The sequence below is a fragment of the Scardinius erythrophthalmus genome (genome assembly GCF_964197995.2).
Source record: "Scardinius erythrophthalmus genome assembly, chromosome: 9".
NCBI classification, from domain to species: Eukaryota; Metazoa; Chordata; class Actinopteri; order Cypriniformes; family Leuciscidae; genus Scardinius; species Scardinius erythrophthalmus.
The window spans coordinates 42290632-42311653 of record NC_138229.1 but is presented as its reverse complement, the minus strand read 5'-3'; the positions used below and the strand labels follow the sequence as shown (position 1 = coordinate 42311653).

At 37.8% G+C, this 21022-nt stretch overlaps 1 protein-coding gene across 4 annotated transcripts in view; it reads right to left on the bottom strand.

Moving 5' to 3' along the window:
* LOC308695877 (NACHT, LRR and PYD domains-containing protein 12-like) overlaps window positions 1-16172 on the bottom strand; it is a 45844-nt gene extending 29672 nt beyond the window's left edge. For all 4 annotated transcript variants that reach the window (XR_014030744.1, XR_014030745.1, XR_014030746.1 and 1 more), the window contains exons 1-9: window positions 15968-16172; window positions 15619-15740; window positions 14938-15042; window positions 14677-14761; window positions 14284-14479; window positions 12359-14189; window positions 11022-11192; window positions 5892-6065; window positions 5010-5180 (exon numbers count right to left, since the gene is read on the bottom strand). Coding sequence is in view for 1 of the 4 variants with exons in the window: in XM_081374136.1 (XP_081230262.1) it covers window positions 5010-5180; window positions 5892-6065; window positions 11022-11192; window positions 12359-14189; window positions 14284-14317 (2381 nt within the window). In the remaining 3 variants the exon portion in view is untranslated. The remainder of the gene's footprint in view (window positions 1-5009; window positions 5181-5891; window positions 6066-11021; window positions 11193-12358; window positions 14190-14283; window positions 14480-14676; window positions 14762-14937; window positions 15043-15618; window positions 15741-15967) is intronic.
* Window positions 16173-21022: the final 4850 nt, after the last annotated feature.

The window sequence follows — 21022 nt, the reverse complement described above, 5'->3', positions numbered from 1 at the left end:
GCCACAATGCTTGGACAAAAGATATTTAGAAGAAGACTTATATTGACCATTTAAGATTTTGCTTACATCTATCTTGTAAATATGTTTTGCTATTTTATTAAAAAGGTTACAATTACAACAATAATTACAATTTCAACAATATTTCAAGTGTACTCTTTCTTTGTAAAAAAAAAAGAAAGATTATAGGCCTACATTTTATCTATGTATTCATTACTTTGAATATAGCCAACATTGGAACAGCTAACATCTTAGTTGATGACTTTATTTTTGACAAAAATATTAGGCTATTTTATATATAGAAATTGCTAAACAAAAGCTTATTTGACGAGGCAGTATATTCTACAGTAAAAACTGTACCCAAATCTACTAAACAAAATGTTGTCTTTCATATTTCGCCTGACTGTAAAGTTGTTTTCATGAAATATTAGGGCATATAAATGTTAATTTGCAGTTTACGTTGCTTAGGGACCGTTCGGTATTTATGGAAGGGGCCACCGCAGGAAAATAGGGGAGGGTCATGTCTTTTTATTCTTTGTTGAGGGGAGGGTCATCCAACTTTTTTTAGTCTAGGGGGAGGGTCACCCAACTTTTATATTCATTAAAACAGCAACATTTCAAAGTGGCTTGTTTGGTGCTATTTTTTTCCATTTAGCTCCATGTTGATCTCGCGTTATCAGCCCCCCTTCGATATCAGATGGGTCTGACCCAACAAAAATCCAGTTTGGCGCTGTTTGACAGTGCGCGCGCCCTTCAGTTCGCTCTTAGAAAAAGTGCATCATGTCAGAACAGAACGCCAATGAAATGTTTACCCGGCAAAGCTTTAAAGCACGAGCAAATAATGAACTTTTGTTAAGTGCACAGTGTCCTGTGAGTGTAACTCTACCGCTGCATTAACATGTGATGTACGTCGAGTTTAACAGTATTGGGACTGAGGCGCCAGAACTGCTGATAGAATGTGTGCTGTAGGGCGATACTGCATATTTTAGTTTCCATTTGTTTCCACGATGTGTTAGATGTAGGGCTACCACCAGCCGCGGCGCTACCATTGGGCCCGGGTGGGCATTTAGGTCCGGGCCCACCCATTTTCTATAGCCTATGGTTTTGTAGCCTACGTTTCTTCATTCGGATCTATTTGCGATGATCGATCCAAATTCTAAACAAACAGTTTACATGCTTCGTCCTTGCTACATTATTCATTAAGATAATAATTAATAAATGCACGCATAATTATCAGTGAACTTGATAAATGTTGCAGATATGTTTTACATGCATGCACAAACAAATGCCTTTCAACTTGTGTGTGCAAAATTCAGAATAAAATGAATGTGCAGCAATTTGTACAAATACAGAGTCTGTAGGCCTACTGTGTTGTTACCATTAAATAAGCTCATTTAGTTTCATTTTTGTTAAAATATAATGTTATTTTTTTCATCTATGTTGATTATGAAAAGTGAACCGCACACACGAGTATACGCAATATCGAGAGACATGGAGCGGGTCAGACATGATTTTGACCACTTAATTAAGTTTTGTTTTGCAGAAAACGATTTTTTAAAGTGAATTTCGTTTTGTATAAATTGTATCTTAATTTTAATATATTTTTTTTTATCAACCAATTGCCAAATACCAAATATAGCAGACAACACAATCGTAGAGGCGCCCGCGTGGTCACTTGTACTGCTCGTAAACAGGAGCGCATCTCATCTTAACGAAACTCAGCATATGCCTCACATAGCCTACATGAAATATATCTTAAGAAAGCTTGAAATGTCTTTTTAACAATTTAAAACGAAAAGAAATAGGCTACTCTCTGGTTATGTAATGATGTGCATTTCTCTCTATAGGCGTGTTCACTACTACGGAGATGGCGATCGTCAACTTCATCTTTACAGCTTATGTTGCTGTTAATAAACTAAATTTTATTAATAATAATAGGCTTATAATTTTATTAAACAATAAATTAAATGAATTTTTTATTGTATTAAAAAAGCAACAAAAAATCCTGTTTATCAATATTGTGTGTGTGTGTGTGTGTGTGTGTGTGTGTGTGTGTGTGTGTGTGTGTGTCGAAATAATTTGTCCGCAGCTGCTCAAAAAAAAAAAAAAACCCCACTGTCAGTGTTTTGTAAGGAACAGGCAAATATGTTCAATATAGCAGGAGACATTTTAATTGTTTACTAAATAAAACAGTTATTTTTTATGTCAGTGTTGGCTAGACAGATGAAGTTGACATGACGACTCGCGATCTTCGCAGCGCTACCACATCTTTAAATCACTATTAGTAGGCTATTATTTAAGTTAACATAAAATACATAGACCTACACCACAAAAACTAGTTGAGGATAAATTCGTTAAAATTGGGCGATTCCAGTGAATGGATGTGACATTTGCAGTCAAAACTTAAAATAAAAATTATCAGAAAATGCATTTATTTGAAACGTCTGAAAGGAGTCAAGACGTTAGAAAAATATCAGTCTACACATGCGTTTTATATTTAATATGATGGAAATACACATGTGACGTGACACAAAAAAACTTTAACTTTTAGGTGGCAAAATATTTTTTAGTAATTCTATAAATTACACTGTGCAAACCAAAATATATATACCCACCGGATGAATAAAGATCGGCCTCCACAGAAAACTAAATTTTATATTATTTTTATTTTATTTTTCGTGTTTGCATTTATGTGAAAAAAAAAAAAAAAAAGTTACGGGCGTGACAGTTCTCCATTACGGACATGACTGCTCTGAAGCGACTTTAAAAATTGCACAGAGACCTCAAACAGAAAGCACAAAGCATTTCTTTAAAGTGAATTTCGTTTTTTTTATTAATTTTATCTTAATTTTAATCAATGTTTCATCTGGATTTAATAAATAAGAAGTAGTCTAAATATAGTAGAAAATAGATAATCATGACACGGAGGCGCGGGCGAGTGAACTGGACTCTTGTCTCATAAATGAACCGAAACTCAGCGTAAGGTATGCTACTTGCCTCATAGACCTGAGAAATATATAGAAAGCTTGAAATGTCTACTTTTAAACAGAACAATTCAAAACGAAGGAAAACAGACTGCTTTCTCCTTATGAAATGTGCATTTCTCTCTGGCGCGTTCTGAGAAGATCGCGTCGCATCGTCAACTTCATCTTTGCAGTAGACACAGAAAACACTTGTTTATTAAAAACAATTAAAATGTCTAGCTATATATGACATATTAATAATCATTACTTTTGCCGGTTCTTTGTGACAGCTTTTAGATGCTTTGTTGGCAGCGCTACCCACATGTTGAACGCGTCACACCGCATCAGCACCGAAAACATGATTTTTTTTTTCAAATCTAAAATAAAAAATCGTGATACGAACCGAATCGTAGGTTTGGTCTATCGTTACAGCCAGATGAGAAAGCAAGAGTTTATGGTTTAAAAAACAAACAAACAATGGCTCTGAACATCTTTGCCAAGCGCAAACCATAGGCTAATCAAATTATCGGGGAGGGTCATGCCTTTTTTCACAATCATTTTGGAGGGTCATAGAAAAAAATATTGCTGGCGAAGGGAGGGTCATGTCTTTTTTGACAACAGATCTCAAAACTCCTCCGGTGGCCCCTTAAATAAATAACGAACAGTCCCTTATACAAATAGCCAACATTTTATTTCAACATATTTCAGTCGATTTTTACTCATCTCAGTATAGCAATACAGTTTGCTAAAACATCATCATTCGTTGACGATAGGCTTATTTACTTTAAATCCAGGAAAGTTGTTAATGAAAAAATTATTAAAATTAAGATACAATTGATACAAAACGAAATTCGTTTTAAAGAAAGGATTTGTACTTTTTGTTTTGAGGTCTCTGTGAAAGTTTGAAAGTCTTTTAGTGTTTTTTTTTAGAGCTCGCGTCCATAATGGAGAAAAAACAGAGCGCATGCCGTTCATTCGTCAATAAACAGAAACCCGAGAAGGAAAAACTTACTAGTATTCCTCAGCTCGTATTCCTCGTATTCCTCATTATTCCTCACAGCGCTGCAAGACGGTGTAAGCAAGTAATGTTCTGAATAAACTTGTGTTTTGGTTTTCTCGAGCTGATGGGGGCGTTCACAGGATTGCGCGGATTACCTCAGCCATTTGCGTTTGAATAGCGTGCGCTCTCCGTGGGCGGAGTCACATTACATTTGAATTAGCTCTAATTAGGTCGACTGGAATCGCTCTCTTTTAATACAGATTTCACAAGATGAGAATATTTGTTTTTTATATAAATTACTTCATTTAAAAGAAGAGATTTCAAGCTTCATAAAGACATATATCACGTGTATGTGTGAGAAGTATTCACTGAGTTATGGTTCATTTTCGGACGCGTTTCAGAATGGACTACACGGACAGAGAGAAGGCAGAACTCGCTTCGTGTTTATTTTTCTTTATTTGTCGAAAAGCACAACACTATGTTTTTATTGTGAGTATACACAAAAATAATACACATTTAACAGAATCGATTGATGTATAGAACTCCTATGGAAAATCAAAGTCAACAGAGTATTCATGAGTTTCTTTTACACTGATAAAAAAAAAGCGAGCTGGTATCGCCGGCGATACCGTCGACATCAGGGGGTTAACAGGTTAAAATGCACTTGTTCAATTTTTACAAGTTACAGTATATGCTGCACCAAAATTAGACATTTTACATTTTGGGAAATACAAACATTGAATTGAAAGCAGTTATGAACATTTCTGATTTTGATGTCACAAAAAAACATTGTTCTGCCTCTACAGTAACTGAAATAATTATTGACCCATGATCAAACTGTCTGTCTTAGCCAAATATTTAAAGCTTGATATCACATTTTAATTTTGTGTTTTTAATTTGCTGTTTAATTTTATTACTTTAAATTGTTGTGGTTCTGTGTGACGCTGAGGAAAAAACTGCTCTGACTCAAACAAGTGAGGAAATATTATCATCAGCTAACATTACTACTAAAAGTAAAGTAATATTGTAAATAAATGAGCAATACTCACGTCAGCGTGTTGAGTTGACAGTGTTTATCCTGCAGTAGAGCAGCGATCTGATTCACTCGTATGTCTCCTAGTTCATGTTTACTCAGATTCAGCTCTCTCTGGAGAAACGGGTTTTTACCCACAACTCTATTCACATACTGACAGGCTTCCTCTGCAGCAGGACTCAAAAACCTGCAGAAGAGTCAACTCAGTTCTCAACTATATGTCTGTTGCATTACAAAAACAATTGATACGATAAAAAAAAATTCTTTGAACATTTAAATACACAAATAAATATAAATTTAAAATAAACTAGAGCGACACTCAGTCCTTAAGCAAACTCATAAGAACAGAAACATCTCACAGAGCAGAAGGGCAAAAGCTTACTAGATCATGGTTTTCAGTATGAATACAGAGTGTGAAATTAAGATATTTCTGTTTTTTAAGCAGGAGAAGTGAGAAACGTCAGCACAGAGAAAACTGGCTTGTGAAACTGCATGTTTGTGAACATCTGGACACTCATAGACCTGCTGTAGAGAGATGCAGTCAATCTGGGCTTGATGGAAAACAATTGTGTTCAGAAAACTATTTCACTAAAAGGTTATCTAGAATTTTGATGAGAAGTGTGCACAAAAATAAAATTGTGCATTTTAATTATCAAGGTATACTCCAGAATATCAGCCCATATACTGACCCATAATGTCTATTTGACCTTTAGCTCGTATCACAACTAAACTGTGTTGACGTTTATCATCATCATGACAGAACCTGCAGCATCTGATCTGATCTAGATCATTTTGATGCAGCTAATTGTCAAGCTAATTGTTTAGCTAAAATAATATATTTGTTATGAATATTTAGCCTCAAATAAAAAATCTAGTTGGTTATTTGATCCCGTCTCACCTCAGTGTCTTCAGTTGACAGTCTGGATCCTGCAGTAAATCATTGAGCTTCTTCACTCCTGATTGTCCAGGATCATTTCCTGTGAGATCCAGCTCTATCAGGTGTGAAGGGTTTGATCTCAGAGCTGAAGCCAGAGCTTTATAACCTTCTTCTGTCACACTGCAGTTAGAGAGTCTAGAACAGGAATGAAAGCATTCAGCTGATTAATCAGTTAAACCCTGAACAATATAAATCTTTAAACTTTAATTTTGTTCTTTGTACAAATGCATTGAAATTTAGATGCAAAAACTGACAACTGAATATGGAGGCAAACACAAGGCACAGAAATCTTTAATATGTTAGACATCAACATCACTTTCGAGATTACAATTATTTAAAATTGTGTAAGTCCGTTTATAGGTCCAAATGGGGGTTTCCGCCAGAATGGCGGTCAAGCAGCACTTTTGCTGCCTTAAACGCAAATTCACTTATTGTCTTTCCCAAACATGTACACTTGAATTAGCGCCAAAATATTAGTCGTCACTAATCTGACGCAAAACTTGCGGTAAAATACAAATCCGTTTAATCTACTTGGGAAAACCATTTCAGAGTCAGTCAGAATAAAATCAAATGTAACAATTTATTATGTCAGGTAAATGTATCATGCCAATTACATAATCAGTTCAAAGGTAATAAATACAAAAGATCAAATGCTCTGGAATATAGAGAGAAGATGCGAACCTGACAATATAAAATACATGATGTGGAGTGCCTGCATACACTCTGCATCACAGGCTAATTTGAGTTACAAATCGCCACAAGTCTTCTTTAAACACTCAGACCAAGGCAGAAACCTCTTTTCAAATGTAAACATGAGTTCACAGTGGGAATTTGCATTGATCACCGTCCCAGACTTACTGGAGACAGAAGTTGAGGGAATGATGTGTAAATTGGAAGGTGATCAACTGTGATCATGTCTCGAATGGGGATGGTAATATAGCAAGAGAGTTCAAATGTTAATTTCCTTTGTTTTCTCAGAGAGTTGCCCTCTCTTCCAGTTCTTCCAGTTTATCCAGTCTTACAACTGTACAGGTCTGAAAGTCTGTGATCTGAATGATCCCCAACAAGTAACCTGAAAATGGTCGGAAAACTAGAAAAATTAAGTTTGAGAATGGCCTAATTAAAGTCCAGACTTCAACTCCATTGAAATGCTGTGGAAGTACGTGAAACACAGCTCATGCTGGAAAGTCTACAAATGTCACTGAGCTGAAGCAGCTTTGTAAGGAGAAGTGGGACAAATGGACCAAAATACCTTCACAGTGGTGTAAAACACTCATAGACTAAAGGAAGTGTTTAGTCGAGACCAGCTGCAAAGCTGAAAGCAGAATCAAAGATACACAACTCCCTCAAAAGCACTAAAATACATTAATCCTGTCACATAAAATATTAAGAGAAGTGATTTCTACCAGATATCGCTCTCCATTCTGTGGCAGATTTACCATCTCTAACAGAATCAACACTAGGTATGCAAGTAATGATTACATCACTAAAGTATAAATTACTATAAACAAAAACAGCACAATTTAAGTGTTAACTTATAAGAAGTAGACATATATATATATATATATATATATATATATATATATATATATATATATATATATATATATATATATATATATATATATATATATATATATATATATATATATATATATATATATATATATATTAGGGCTGTCAAAGTTAGCGCGTTAATAACGCGTTAACGCAAAATCATATTAACGGCACTATTTTTTTTAACGCGCGATTAACGCAGCGCGTATTTTCTGTTTGACCCGTGGCCCAACCCCTAGTTGGAGAAATCGAGATACACAGTGTTGCCAACTTAGCGACACTGCAGACCCCTTTAGCGATTTTTTCCCTTCAAAAAAGCGCCCAAACCATATTTAGTTTCTGAGAATCTACCGGTAACGCCGGTCGGTACTGCTCTCCCAGCACGCGCGCACCCCTCTCTCTCTCTCTCTCTCTCTCTCTCTCTCTCTCTCTCTCGCGCGCGCTGAGAGCTGGTTATGTCTTAATGGGTCGCGTTTCAGTCACTATTTCATATTCATTCCGTTGTTTGACAACAGAAACAGTAAAATATACCAATGAAAACAGTTTTATTGAGAATTTAGCTTCATCAAAATGGGCATAGAGAGAGACACATTAATGTAATAATAAATAGTAAATGTACATTTAGCATTTTCAGAAGAGCTGCCCTGTCATGCAAAAATCTAAACATGTTTGTGTTAGTGAATTGCTCAGTGCAAAGAAAGAGAAGTAATGGGAACCTGGTATTTCTTTGTTCTTTCTATATGTGTCTAATAGACATGAGCAAGTTCTTTGAAAAACATCTATGACCTTTGAAACATGTCTCGTCTTCATGCTCTGTTGACTATGGTTTCAATAATAAACATACATTTGCATAAAGCATCCATATTTATCCATGCCCATGTTGATTAGAGTATAACAAACTTAAAAAAAGTATTAATTTAAGGTACATTTAGAACAAATAAAAAAATAGCGATTAATCGCGAGTTAACTCATGACAATCATGCGATTAATCGCGATTAAATTTTTTAATCGATTGACAGCCCTAATATATATATATATATATATATATATATATATATATATATATATATATATATTAGTGCTGTCAATCGATTAAAAATTTTAACTAGATTAATCACACATTTTTTCTGTGATTAATCGCAATTAATCGCAATAAAAAAAGAAATGTTTTTGTACGTTTTTAATATATTTTATAATGTAATAATTTCACAGTTAATCAAATTAATGTAGAAACAACATAAAGACAGTATATTTTAAATAATTGTTTAATGGCATCTTTTTATGAATGAAGGCCAGTATTACTGATATTAATACAGCTACTGATTTTTTTTTTTTCACATTTATTAGGCTTCAAAAATATAACAGTTTTTAATTTAAGTCAACTTAAAACAATGCTAACATAAACCCATAATAAATGTCATATTTATTCGTGCCCTTCCTGTCTTAACAGTTAGGAAATATACAGAAATTGAATAAAGTTATCAAAGTTATATGCAGTCTGCACTGCATAAACTATAAATTAAATAGTTAATCCTTATTAAAGCTACAAAAGTTATTTAGTCAACAGCAGTGAGTCATTTTCTCTGTTCCCTTTGTTCTTTAACTTTACTGACAGGAAGCTTTATTGGCTGCTGTCCCTTTAAGAGCAGACACACACACACACACACACACACACACGGATCTCACCGTTTATATACTGTCTATGGATCTCACACGCGCCTCATTCTCTCGCAACTCTTTGTTCATTTTAGACTTTATATAAATCATTTAAGACTGCTCTTATGAGGATAATCGACAAAACGGACATTTTGGGATTTTTATTGTTATTGTTAGTTCAATCGCGAAAGAGAACTGGATTCTGGCGCCCTGTCTATGTGTGTGTGTGTGTGTGTGTCACATAAGGACATTCACAGACAGCGCATTCTCTTTTGTCTTGCCGCGCTTGAAATGTTTAAAAGCATTTAAATGAATAAGAGCGTGATCATATAATGTAAAGCTAGCCAACGGATGGCAGAAAAGACGGATGCTGCGTTAATTGCGTTAAATATTTTAACACGTTAAACCAGACAAAAATTAATCGCATGCGTTAACGCGTTAACGTTGACAGCACTAATATATATATATATATATATATACTTTATCCACTAAATATTATAATCCCTTGAAAATTAGCCCATGATTTACTCACCCTCAAGTCATCCTGGGTGTATATGACATTCTACTTTCAGACGAATACAATCGGAATTACATAAAAAAATGTCCTGGCTCTTCCAAGCTTTATAATAGCAGTGAATGGCTGTATATTTTTAAAGTCCATCAAAGTATGAAAAACTCGATGAAAAAAACACAACAACAATAAAATAGCACAATGACAGGATTGATATGGTATACCCACTAGAGCCCGACCGATATATCGGCGGGCCGATATTATCGGCCGATATTAGGCATTTTCCAAACTATCGGTATTGGCATTTATAATGGCCGATAAATTAATATTTAAAAAATAAAATAAAAGCAGCTAGGGCTGGACCCAAATATTCGAATATTCGTTCGGTGGGATTCGTTCACTTCGATTTGATTTGAAAATTTGACATTTGAATTTGCACACCTGGGATCCCCCGCGAAACGGTTCTCATTCGCGCTTGAATAAGGTCGGCGACACACTGGCTGCATGGCGTGTCCGTTTTTATTTCGGCTCCCATGTTAACAGGTTGGAGTTTGCACACTGCCTGTGTGAGACACGCATCTAAAATGCGCTCGAGCCACGCGGAAAACGCGTGCATGCTAGAAATAGAACCGACGCGGTGTTCCAGCAACTGGACTCTGGCTAGAGCGCAGAACAGAGGAGTTTGTATGGACCGAAGTGCATGCCTGAGCTTGTGTTTTGGGTTAAGCTGCGTTGCTTTGACATTGTGGAAAATAGAATAATATTAGAAACAAAGTTCTCGAAATAATCAAAATGCAAACGGACATTTGACAGACGCTTTTATCAAAAGCGATTTACATTGCATTTCAAGGTACGCATTTACAATCTTATCAGTTCTTGCTTTGAACCCATGACCACACACACACACACACACGGAATGACCTTTGTCTTGTTTAATAATAATACAAATGATGATGATAATAATCATCATCATTGATTTTTTTTAATTATTACTGTCAATATTAATAATAATAGTTGATTATTTTTTTTTTTTTTTTCAAAGTTTGTTTTCACATCTTAAGTTTGGATTTTTATATATTATATTTATCAGAACTGTTCATGTTTTGTTACGCGTTTCTGGATTTTTAAAAAAAATATATATATCGGCCGATATATATCGGAATATCGGATTTTTAAATCACCAAATATTTGTATCGGTATCGGCCTTAAAAATCCTTTATCGGTCAGGCTCTAATACCCACGTTGTAACAAATAAATAAAAGATCTTTGAATTTTTCACAAAAGTTCTCTCGCGCTTTTGCCTCCGGCATCGTCCTGTCAGTCATCGCACCTCACTCTAGTCATGTGACTCCTGTGGCTCAACTTACCTCAGTATCTCCAATTCACACTTTATATTCTTTAGTCCAGTGCAGAGCAGCTTCACTCCTGAATCCTGCAGACTATTATTGTTCATGTTCAGCTCTTTCAGATTGGTATCTGATCCAAGAACTGCAGCCAGAGCTGAACAGCTTCTGTCTGTTAAGTTACAATCATTCAACCTACAATAAGTCACAACACAGAATTAGATGGAACACATACAATGCATGTTCTATATACAAATATTAAATACATGTTCCATTTATTTTTTACATAAACAGCACATACAGCAAGGCTGAGTTAAAATCATCTTCAAAAACTACCATTTCCAGTACATTAGTGTTTTTTATTCAGTGACAAATTTCCTAGATAAAATTAAGCATGTTTGAAAAAATATTTGTGTAAAGCTTTTATAGCTATAGGATTTTTTCTCTATTTAAGTGACCTGATGGAGTTTAGGTTCTTGCCACTGTTGCCTCTGTCTTGCTTAGTTGGGGACACTTAATATTCAACAATATTATTGACTTGACTGAACCGACACCATTATATGAGACAGTTCACACTTTTATGGCAAGTTAAAGGCCTTTCACTATAATTCAAAAAATTCACATGTACATGTCTTTTTGACATAAAATCTTTAATGATTTAAGTAAAGCTAAGATTACTTAAAACTAAGAACCTAAGAAATTTGATTTGTTTTTAATATTTCAAGACTAAGGTAAACCGATGTCTGATGCCAATATCTTTGAGAGCAGGGTGGCCAATGGGTGATATATAATTAATTTAAAGATAGTAAAAAAGCATCCATAACAATTGCTGAAGTGAAATTTATAGTTAGTTTACTTAATTACTAAATTAGAAAATTGAAAAATATTTTATGAAAAAAAGACATTTTGAACGATAAAATGTAACTGTTTTGTAGAAAAACCATCTTAAAATCAACAGGCTTTTGATAAATTTTTATTTGTAAATCTCTCGATCTACATATTGCATTACATTATTATTACATAAAACTACAGAATTACTCATAGAAATAAGCATTTAAAATATCTAATTACTGGGAGAAACAGAGGGACAACTAATATATGATGTGGTAATATATATGTACTTTATTTTTTATTCCTGTTTTATAAAATTGTCAATGTTTTATATTATAACCTTCCAGAATTTCATCTTACTTTTTGGCAATATAAATAACATCTGTACCAAATTACTGTCTCCACACACACACACACAAGCTTTATAGGTATAGGTTCATGTTTATGATGGGGAATCACTATAGACTAATGTAGATAAATGCATTTTTCAGATGAGAGCTAAACATGACAAAATATATTAAAAGACTTACAGGGCTCTTCTGGAGGTTTTGATGACTGCCGATAATCTAATGAGACACTCGTCTGATTTCTTGAATTTCTGAAGCTCAAACTCCTCCAGCTCTTCCTCTGATGTCAACAACACAAAGACTAAAGCAGACCACTGGGCAGGTGAAAGGTCACCAGATGAGAGACTTCCTTTGCTAAGGTGGGTCTGAATCTCTTTCACCAGAGTTTGGTCGTTCAGTTCATTCAGACAGTAGAACAGATTGATGGATCTCTCTGCTGGAAGATTATTTTCTAATTTCTGCTTGATGTACTGAACTATTTCCTTGTTGCTCTGGTCATTGCCGTCTTGCTGTGTCAACAGACCTCGTAAGAGTCGTCGATTGGACTGGAGTGACAGACCGAGGAGGAAGCGAAGGAAAAGGTCCAGGTGTCCATTGTCACTCTCGAGCGCCTTGTCCACTGCAGTCTTGAGAAAATCAATCATGCTTTCATTTCTGTTCTCCTGTTCTGTAGACTCATGATCAAACACACTTGTCTTGTTGATGTCTAGAAACAGATGTGCATAAAGGGCTGCAATAAACTCTTGAATGCTCAAGTGAACAAAGCAGTACATGGTACCAAGAACGATCCCTGTTTCCTCCTTAAAGATCTGGGTACACATGCCTGAGTACACTGATGCCTTATAGACGTCAATACCACAGGCTTCCAGGTCTGTGTCATAGAAGATCAGGTTGTTTCTTTCCAGCTGATGAAATGCCAGTTTCCCCAGTGAAAGGATGGCATCTTTATCCCAGTAAACATCTGGTGTGTATTCTCCATCATACTTTCGGCGGCTCTGCTGGATCTGAAAGCGGAGAAAGTGTGTGTACATTTGTGTCAGAGTCTTGGGAGTGTCTTCAGTGTTTGATTCCTGCAGTGTTTTAGAGATCTCATCAGCCTGAGTGTTTTTCACATCATTATTTCTTTTCTCCTCCAGAATGTTCTGGAGAACAGTGGCTGAAATCCAGCAGAAGACTGGGATGTGGCACATGATGAAGAGACTCTTTGATTGTTTAATGTGATCTATGATTGTGTTGGCCTGATTCTGATCAGTGAATCTTTTTTTGAAGTACTCTTGCTTTTGTGCGTCACTGAATCCTCGTATCTCTGTCAGCCGGTCGATACAGTCAGGAGGAATCTTACTGGCAGCTGCTGGTCTGGTGGTGATCCAGATGAGAGCAGAAGGAAGCAGATTTCCCTTCATGAGGTTCGTTAGGAGAACATCCAGAGAGGCTGGTGACGATACATCACGCCACGTCTCATTACAGTCAAACTTCAGAGGAAGGCGACATTCGTCCAGTCCATCAAGGATGAACAGCACTTTGAACTGATTCCTTCTTGTAAGGTTCAGTCCTTTTGTGTCTGGGAAAAATTGAGCTATAAGGTCCATCAAACTTAGTTTTTCTTTCTCCTTTAAATTCATCTCTCTGAATGGAAGAGGAAATATGAAGCTGATATCTTGATTTTCTTTTCCTTCAGCCCAGTCCAGAACAAACTTTTGCACAGAGACTGATTTCCCGATGCCAGCGACTCCTTTTGTCAGTACAGTTCGGATCTCCTCGTCTTGTTCAGGTGCTTCAAACAAATTTTTGCAATCAACCTGTATCTCTTGTGCTTCATGACGCCTGGAAGCAACTTCAATCTGTCTCACCTCATGTTCAGTATTGACCTGTTCACTGCCGCCCTGAGTGATATAGAGATCTGTGTAAATGTTATTCAGAAGTGTGGAGTCACCTTGCTTCGCAATTCCTTCAAACACACATTGATACTTCTTCTTTAGGCCACATTTCAGCTGATGAATGAAGAACAGCTCATCTAAACACAGGAACAGACAATAGATAGTTTTAGTCTTCATTTTCTCTCCTACATTTATAAGATACAATCTGATAGATGATCATGAGTCTCTTACCTTCTAGAGCATCAGCAGCTTCATCTTGCTTCATCTCTCTCAGGTAATGTAGAGAGAGATCAAGAGCTGCTGATTTGATACTGGATCTGTTCTCAATAAAGTCCTTCACAAAGTGTTGTGTGTTCTCTTTTTGTAATATTTTCTTTAACTTCTCCAGCTCATTCTTCAGAAATGTGATTATTTTGCTCTCAAGATCCTACACACAAAAGTAAGAGAAAAAGAATAACATAATTTAAGCCAAATTGTACATCTACATTTGGTCAACACTATTTATTCAAAATGTGTTTAAAAGGAAAAAATAAGTTATCAAGGAAAATGTAATTAAATGTCTTTGTTCAATAAATAATTTGTTTGTTAGAAATATTAAACATTTATAAAAATGTGTTTTCCTACCTGGAAGATCCCTAGAAGATTGTCTTTGAAATTCTCGTGGTTCCTGTGAGTCTGAACGTCTGAGTCTAATGTCTCATATTGAAGCCTGTAATCAAAGTAGTAAAATAAAATACTAACTGATATTTTACAGAAAGAGAAATAAGCATTAACTGTGAATACTCTGACAAATATTTGATCTAAACATGTTTCATGATTGGTATTCACTGATACAACTTTTAAACACAGTCAATGTGTGACAAAAAAATTAGAAACACAAAATACCTTTTATTAGATGATGGTGTTTTCTCACTGAAGTTTGGTGGATCACCTTTAGACTGATCACTCTTCAGAGACACAGAGCTGGACACATGTGAGCCTGATCTTACACTGATGACACAAAGAACAGAGAGAGAGAGAAAACACTTCAGTAAAGGAGGATCAACTGTGTGTGAAACACATCTGTGTCTTTATCTAATCCTCCACAGAAATACACACACTCACATAATCAACAGTTTTATAGTTAACAATCATTTTATTTACTGGCTCACATTAGTTTAACAATTTCTTTAATATACATGAGTGAGATTAAATATGTTGAGAATTATAATTGAAGAGAACATGTCAAGATTTTGTTTATTGACAGAAAAGAGAGCAGAAATGTCTGTGACACAGTTTTGTTAGCATACTTGAATTCAATTAAGTGTACAGTTGTTTTCCAATGTCTATCAATAATTTTATGATCTAAAAACTAAAGTACTTTATTTGGATTAATTCAGTGTCTAAAAGGTTATTAACAAATTATTAACTGTGATATTTTCTATAGAGTAAACAGTGCTTTATAGACAATGTCAGTGTTAATTTAAGAAGTTCGAAAGTTAATAGAACAATGCTTAAAGTTTTGTTATTGACAGGAAACACAAAGTCCAGTGGAGTTTAAACTGATGAAAACAGACGCCGTCTTACCTGTGTTTCTCTGAGAGACTCCTCTGAGAGAGAGAGTCCTTTCCTCTGACATACTGCAGCTAAACTGACACTGAAAACTGATCAGCACTGCTTTCTGGAAACACTCAATCCTTCAGCATCACCTGGAAATTACACCATTTTACATATTTGTTTTCAATAACCCTTTATCAATAAAACTTTTTTTTTTTTTTTTTTTACTTCACAAGATTGTCATTTCTGACAGATCTTCGTCTGTTCGGAGTAGCAAAAGAACAGCCTTCTGTAACTTCGCATTTAAATCACGCTTAATATACAATATGAACTTCCTAATAATTACAAATGACTTTAATGGAGAATGTAATAAACTTACTTGCAGTCTTGTCCACTAAGAAGAGAATTGATCAGTATTTTAAACTAAGTAACGCTTGTTGTCAGTCCGCGCGCGTCGTTCTCAGAATCTCTTCCTGGTCTCGATGATGGATTGTGGATTAAACATATAAATGGCCGCGAGTGTTATTATATTTGGTACGCATTGTGCTAAATTGACATTACTTTCGTTTTCCTCTTCTTCGTGTGTTTTACAGGAGGGTTTGGAACAGCTGAATAGCTGCACACCGACACCTACTGCACTGGAGCGGGATATTATACCACATATATCTCTAAATCCTGTTTAAAACCTCTTAAATGTGTGTGTGTGTTCTGTGCTGTACAAACACATGTACATTAGCTCTTACAGTCAGTTAACTTGTACATGTTGGTAGAGTGTCTGATTTAGGGCTGGATGAAATATATCGAATGACATTGTTATGCGCATCTTGTCAGTAAAGCCGGTTCCTTGATTATTAGTAAATCGCCATCACCTGCTTTCACTCGATACGTCCGCGATAATTAATGCGATATGGCTCAGCTTGTCAGTGAACTACGGCTCTGTGTAGTAAATGCTGCTTCATCTGAAAGCAGGTGATGGCGATTTACTACTAATCAAGGAACCGGCTTTACTGACGAGATGCGCAGAACAATGTCATGCGATATATCGCCCAGCCCGAGACAAGAGTGCAGGTATGCCAGGCTTCTCGTGATGGACATGAGTATTATTAGGATATTCCTTATGTCAAAAAATGATAGATGGCCCTCTAATGGATTGATGGGTTGACCTTTTGACCTGGTTTGCCCTCTTGACCTTGCCCTAGTGGTGACCTTACCCTCTCGATGACAGTGTCACCTTTGACCTTGTATCCTTCGGGGGTGGAAATGACCTATGACCATTGACTAATTGGTTAATGGGATTATTTATGACCTTGTGAGTATAAGGCTTCCATTGATGAAAATTTGAACTTTGATATAATGGTGGGTTATAGGCAGGGTGCGATTTGCCGGGGGGGATGCGTGGGATTTCCCCCTTTCTGGTCAATGTATCCCTGCCTCTGCTTAATTATTTTTATCCCCAGTGGGGATAAATTTATCCCCCCCTCAAAGTGATCAGTGCTACTACACTAGTGGCGAGGCGGATCACAAAACTTATCACGGATCCGTGGTTTGATTAAACTCCATTTTATTTTAAAATGCGCTACTTTGACTGGCTCCGCGCAGCCTCTATCACCACTCTGAAGACTTGCTCAATTTCCCGCCCACGGCGCTATATGATTGGTTACACCTCACGAGTAATAGCCTATCAACACTTGCGAGACGGCTGCAGGTCTTTTTTTACGCCGTATATTCAGCATATTACTGAAGCGGGAAAAATCACAATCTGATTATCTGTTTCTATGATGACAAGCAGGGTTAGTGTCCCAGTCACACCACTGAGAATGGCCGAAGTTACACATACGGTGTTTTAATCAATTGAGACTAAACGCAAAGGTTTTTTGATTACTCACTCACTCTTGAGTTTCTGGCGCGAGTGATTTCAATGTAAAGACGCGTTTACGCGCGTCTAGAGGTCCTGCGGCGCGGTAGACGCGAAGCCCGAATGAGGCGAATTGACTTTGTCGGCCCTGCCCGACACGTTAACTGTAATCATGAGCCCGAGCCCGATTTAAACCCGTCCAGAGAGAGAAGTTTTACACACATTTTTTTTAATACGTGGGCCGTTATAACCAGGTGGCGCCAGGGAAGTTGAGATGAAGCAAAGATGAAGTTGACGATCGCCATCTCCGTAGTGAATGCACATATATGGAGAAATGCATGAATTACATCAGAGTGTTGCCTATTTCTTTTCGTTTTAAATTGTTTCGTTTAAAGACATTTCAAGCTTTCTTTAGATATATTTCTTAATATTCTCTGTGTGAGGCATACACTGAGTTTCGGTTAATTTATGATGAGATGCGCAGTGCAAGTGACCGGGGCGCGCGGGCGCCTCCATGATTAGCCTATAGCCTATGTCTGCTATATTTGCTTCTTAAATACATGCAATTCGTTGATGAAAAATGTATTAAAATTAAGATACAATTTATACAAAACGAAATTCACTTTAAAGAAAGGCTTTCTACAAAACAAAAATTAATGAAGTGGTCAAAATCATGTCTGACCCACTCCAAGTCTCCCGATATACTGCACATCCTATCTTCGTGCTGTTCACTTTTCATAATCAACATAGATGAAAAAAAAAACAAAAAAAAAACATTATAATATTTTAACAAATATGCAACTAAATTTATTTAGTTATTTATTTATTAAATTTATTATTTAATGGCTAGGCTACAACACATAGTAGGCCTACAGAATCTCTGTACAAATTTCTGCACATTCATTTACTGCTTCTGAATTTTACACACAAGTTGAAAGGCATTTGTTTGTGCATAGTAAAACATATCTGCAACATTTATCAAGTTCACGGATAATTGTGCGTGCATTTATTAATTATTATCTTAATTAATAATGCAACAAGGACAAATCATGGTAACTGTCTTGTTTGTTTATTCAGAATGAAATGGATCGCAAATGGATCCGAATGAAGAAATGTAAAAAAAAAAAAAAAAAAACGTGGACAATGATGAACACAGAAAATAAACATGAATGAACTTTGGATGAACTTTGGATGGCCTAGGAGGAGTAGGCCTAGTAGGCTACAACTCTAATTCAACAAGGTTTTAGAATATAGAATATTTTTTAAACAAAATAAATATTTTTAAAGTTTATTATCCCGGGCCCGGTGTGATGCGTGCGAGTGGAGGAGACGCTGAACATGACACGTGACGTGTTGCATTTTGTAACACAAGTGCTGGATCAAGGGCCCGGCCCGGGTCGGGTCAAGTTCAGCTCGGGCAGAGAATCTAAACTCTGATTTATCTGATCCTGTCCATTAGCTTTGATCCATGTACGGCTTTTCAGAATGTCACCAAGTTGTCACGGTTCACGGATTCATTGACTCGCCTTGCTATGTGTGTGCGTGTTGTATGAATGGGCGCGGCTCATCAGCATGGCTCGTTATCGCTGATGAGCTGATCAGCGCCAGCTGTTTTGAATGAGAATGTCCTATATATTGTTTGTCACCTCGTCTTGTCTTTGTCAGATGGTTGTGGAGGTTCTCAGGCTCAGCTCACAGTCTTCTCTTCCTTGCTCCAGTTTCTGTTCTGAGATTCGTCTGCCTGTTCCGAGGATCTAGTTCCTGTATTCCTGTTCCGAGATTCGTCTACCTGTTCTGAGGATTGTCTGCGGTTCGTCCGTTGCTGTCTGCCCACTGAGTCCTGCGTTGCCGAGCCTGAGTTTCTACGTTGCCTTATATCTCTACCTGCACTTCATCTTCTATTGTGTTAATAAACACCAGTATTCACTTGCTATTGAATCCTTGACTTTTCATTCGCGCCATGACAGAACCATCTGACCAGATCATGGATTCAGCGAGTGCAGCCACATTGCAGCAGATGTACGCCGGTAATCACGCCCGCATGGACCGTCAGGATGAACTGATCGGTGCCTCGGGTCGGGCGATACAGGCTCTGGTAACGCAGGTGTCCGAGCTCACCTCTCAATTACAACGTCTGAGAGGTCCCGCTGCGCCAGCACCGCCCCCGCCTGTTCCCCCTGAACCTCTCAACATCAACCGACCAGAGCCGCGCATCCCCACCCCCGAGAGGTATTCTGGAGAATCGAATATGTGCCGAACCTTTCTAACCAAATGTTCGATTTACTTCTCTCTTCAGCCTGTGACGTTTTCCTCTGAGGAGAGTAAAGTGGCACTAGTGATGACACTGCTGTCTGGACGCGCGGCTCTGTGGGGAACAGCGGTGTGGAAGAATCAACACCCGTGCTGCTCCTCGTTCCAAGCACTCGAGCAAGAGATGAGCCGCGTGTTCGATCGCGCGGTCGCCGGACGCGAGGCGGCTCGCCAACTTGCCGATCTCCGACAGAACAACAACTCGGTTTCCGACTATTCCATCCAGTTCCGGACGTTGGCCGCCGAGTGCAAATGGAACGAGGAGGCGCAGTGGGACTTGTTCCTGCATGGGTTGGCTGATCGTGTTCAAAAGGAGATCTACACGTTGGATTTACCCAAGACTCTTGATGAACTGATTGAACTGGCATTACGAGTCGATGCACGATTACAACAGAGAGCTAATCGGTCTTTACGGACTCCAGTGGAGGATTTCGCTGAGTTTCCCAGTTTCAGGGGAGTGAACACGGTCAGCCCCTCGAACGATCCTGAACCCATGCAGGTAGGTCGAGCTCGGCTCTCCCGGGAGGAGAGAGAACATCGCCGCTCGAGAGGTCTGTGTCTCTACTGTGGGGAGGCCGGCCATTTCATCTCCAACTGTCCTTTAAAAGGCCAAGCCCGGCGGTAGGACGGAGGATACTGTCGGGCGGGATATCCTTGACCAGACCCTCGAACGCCACCCTCCTCCCGGTGAGACTCCAGTGGGCAGACCACACCTTCAACGGCCAGGCGCTGGTGGATTCAGGAGCGGAGGGGAATCTTATGGACTTTTCCTTGGCACAGAAACTTCACATCCCCATCACACCGCTGGAGCACAGTATCACCATTCACGCATTAAATGGACAGGAACTTCCGGGCATCACTCACACCACTGGACCCATCACACTTATCACCTCGGGTAACCACACTGAGAAGACCTCACTATACCTCACTCAGTCACCTCACGCTCCCATTGTCCTGGGTCATCCGTGGTTGGTGAAACACGGACCCAGGATAGAGTGGGGTCAGAACTCCGTGTCCACTTGGAGTAATCAGTGTTATGCCTCATGTCTTTCGTCTGCTGTTCCGTCTGTTTCTTGTTCTGTGTTGCAGGAGGAGCCAGTGAATCTGTCTAACGTGCCACCAGAGTATCTCGACCTGAAGGAGGTGTTCAGTAAGTCTCGGGCTGCTTCTCTTCCTCCGCATCGTCCCTATGACTGTGCTATAGATCTACTGCCAGGTACGTCTCCGCCTAAGGGCAAGTTATATTCGCTTTCTGTTCCAGAAAGGGAG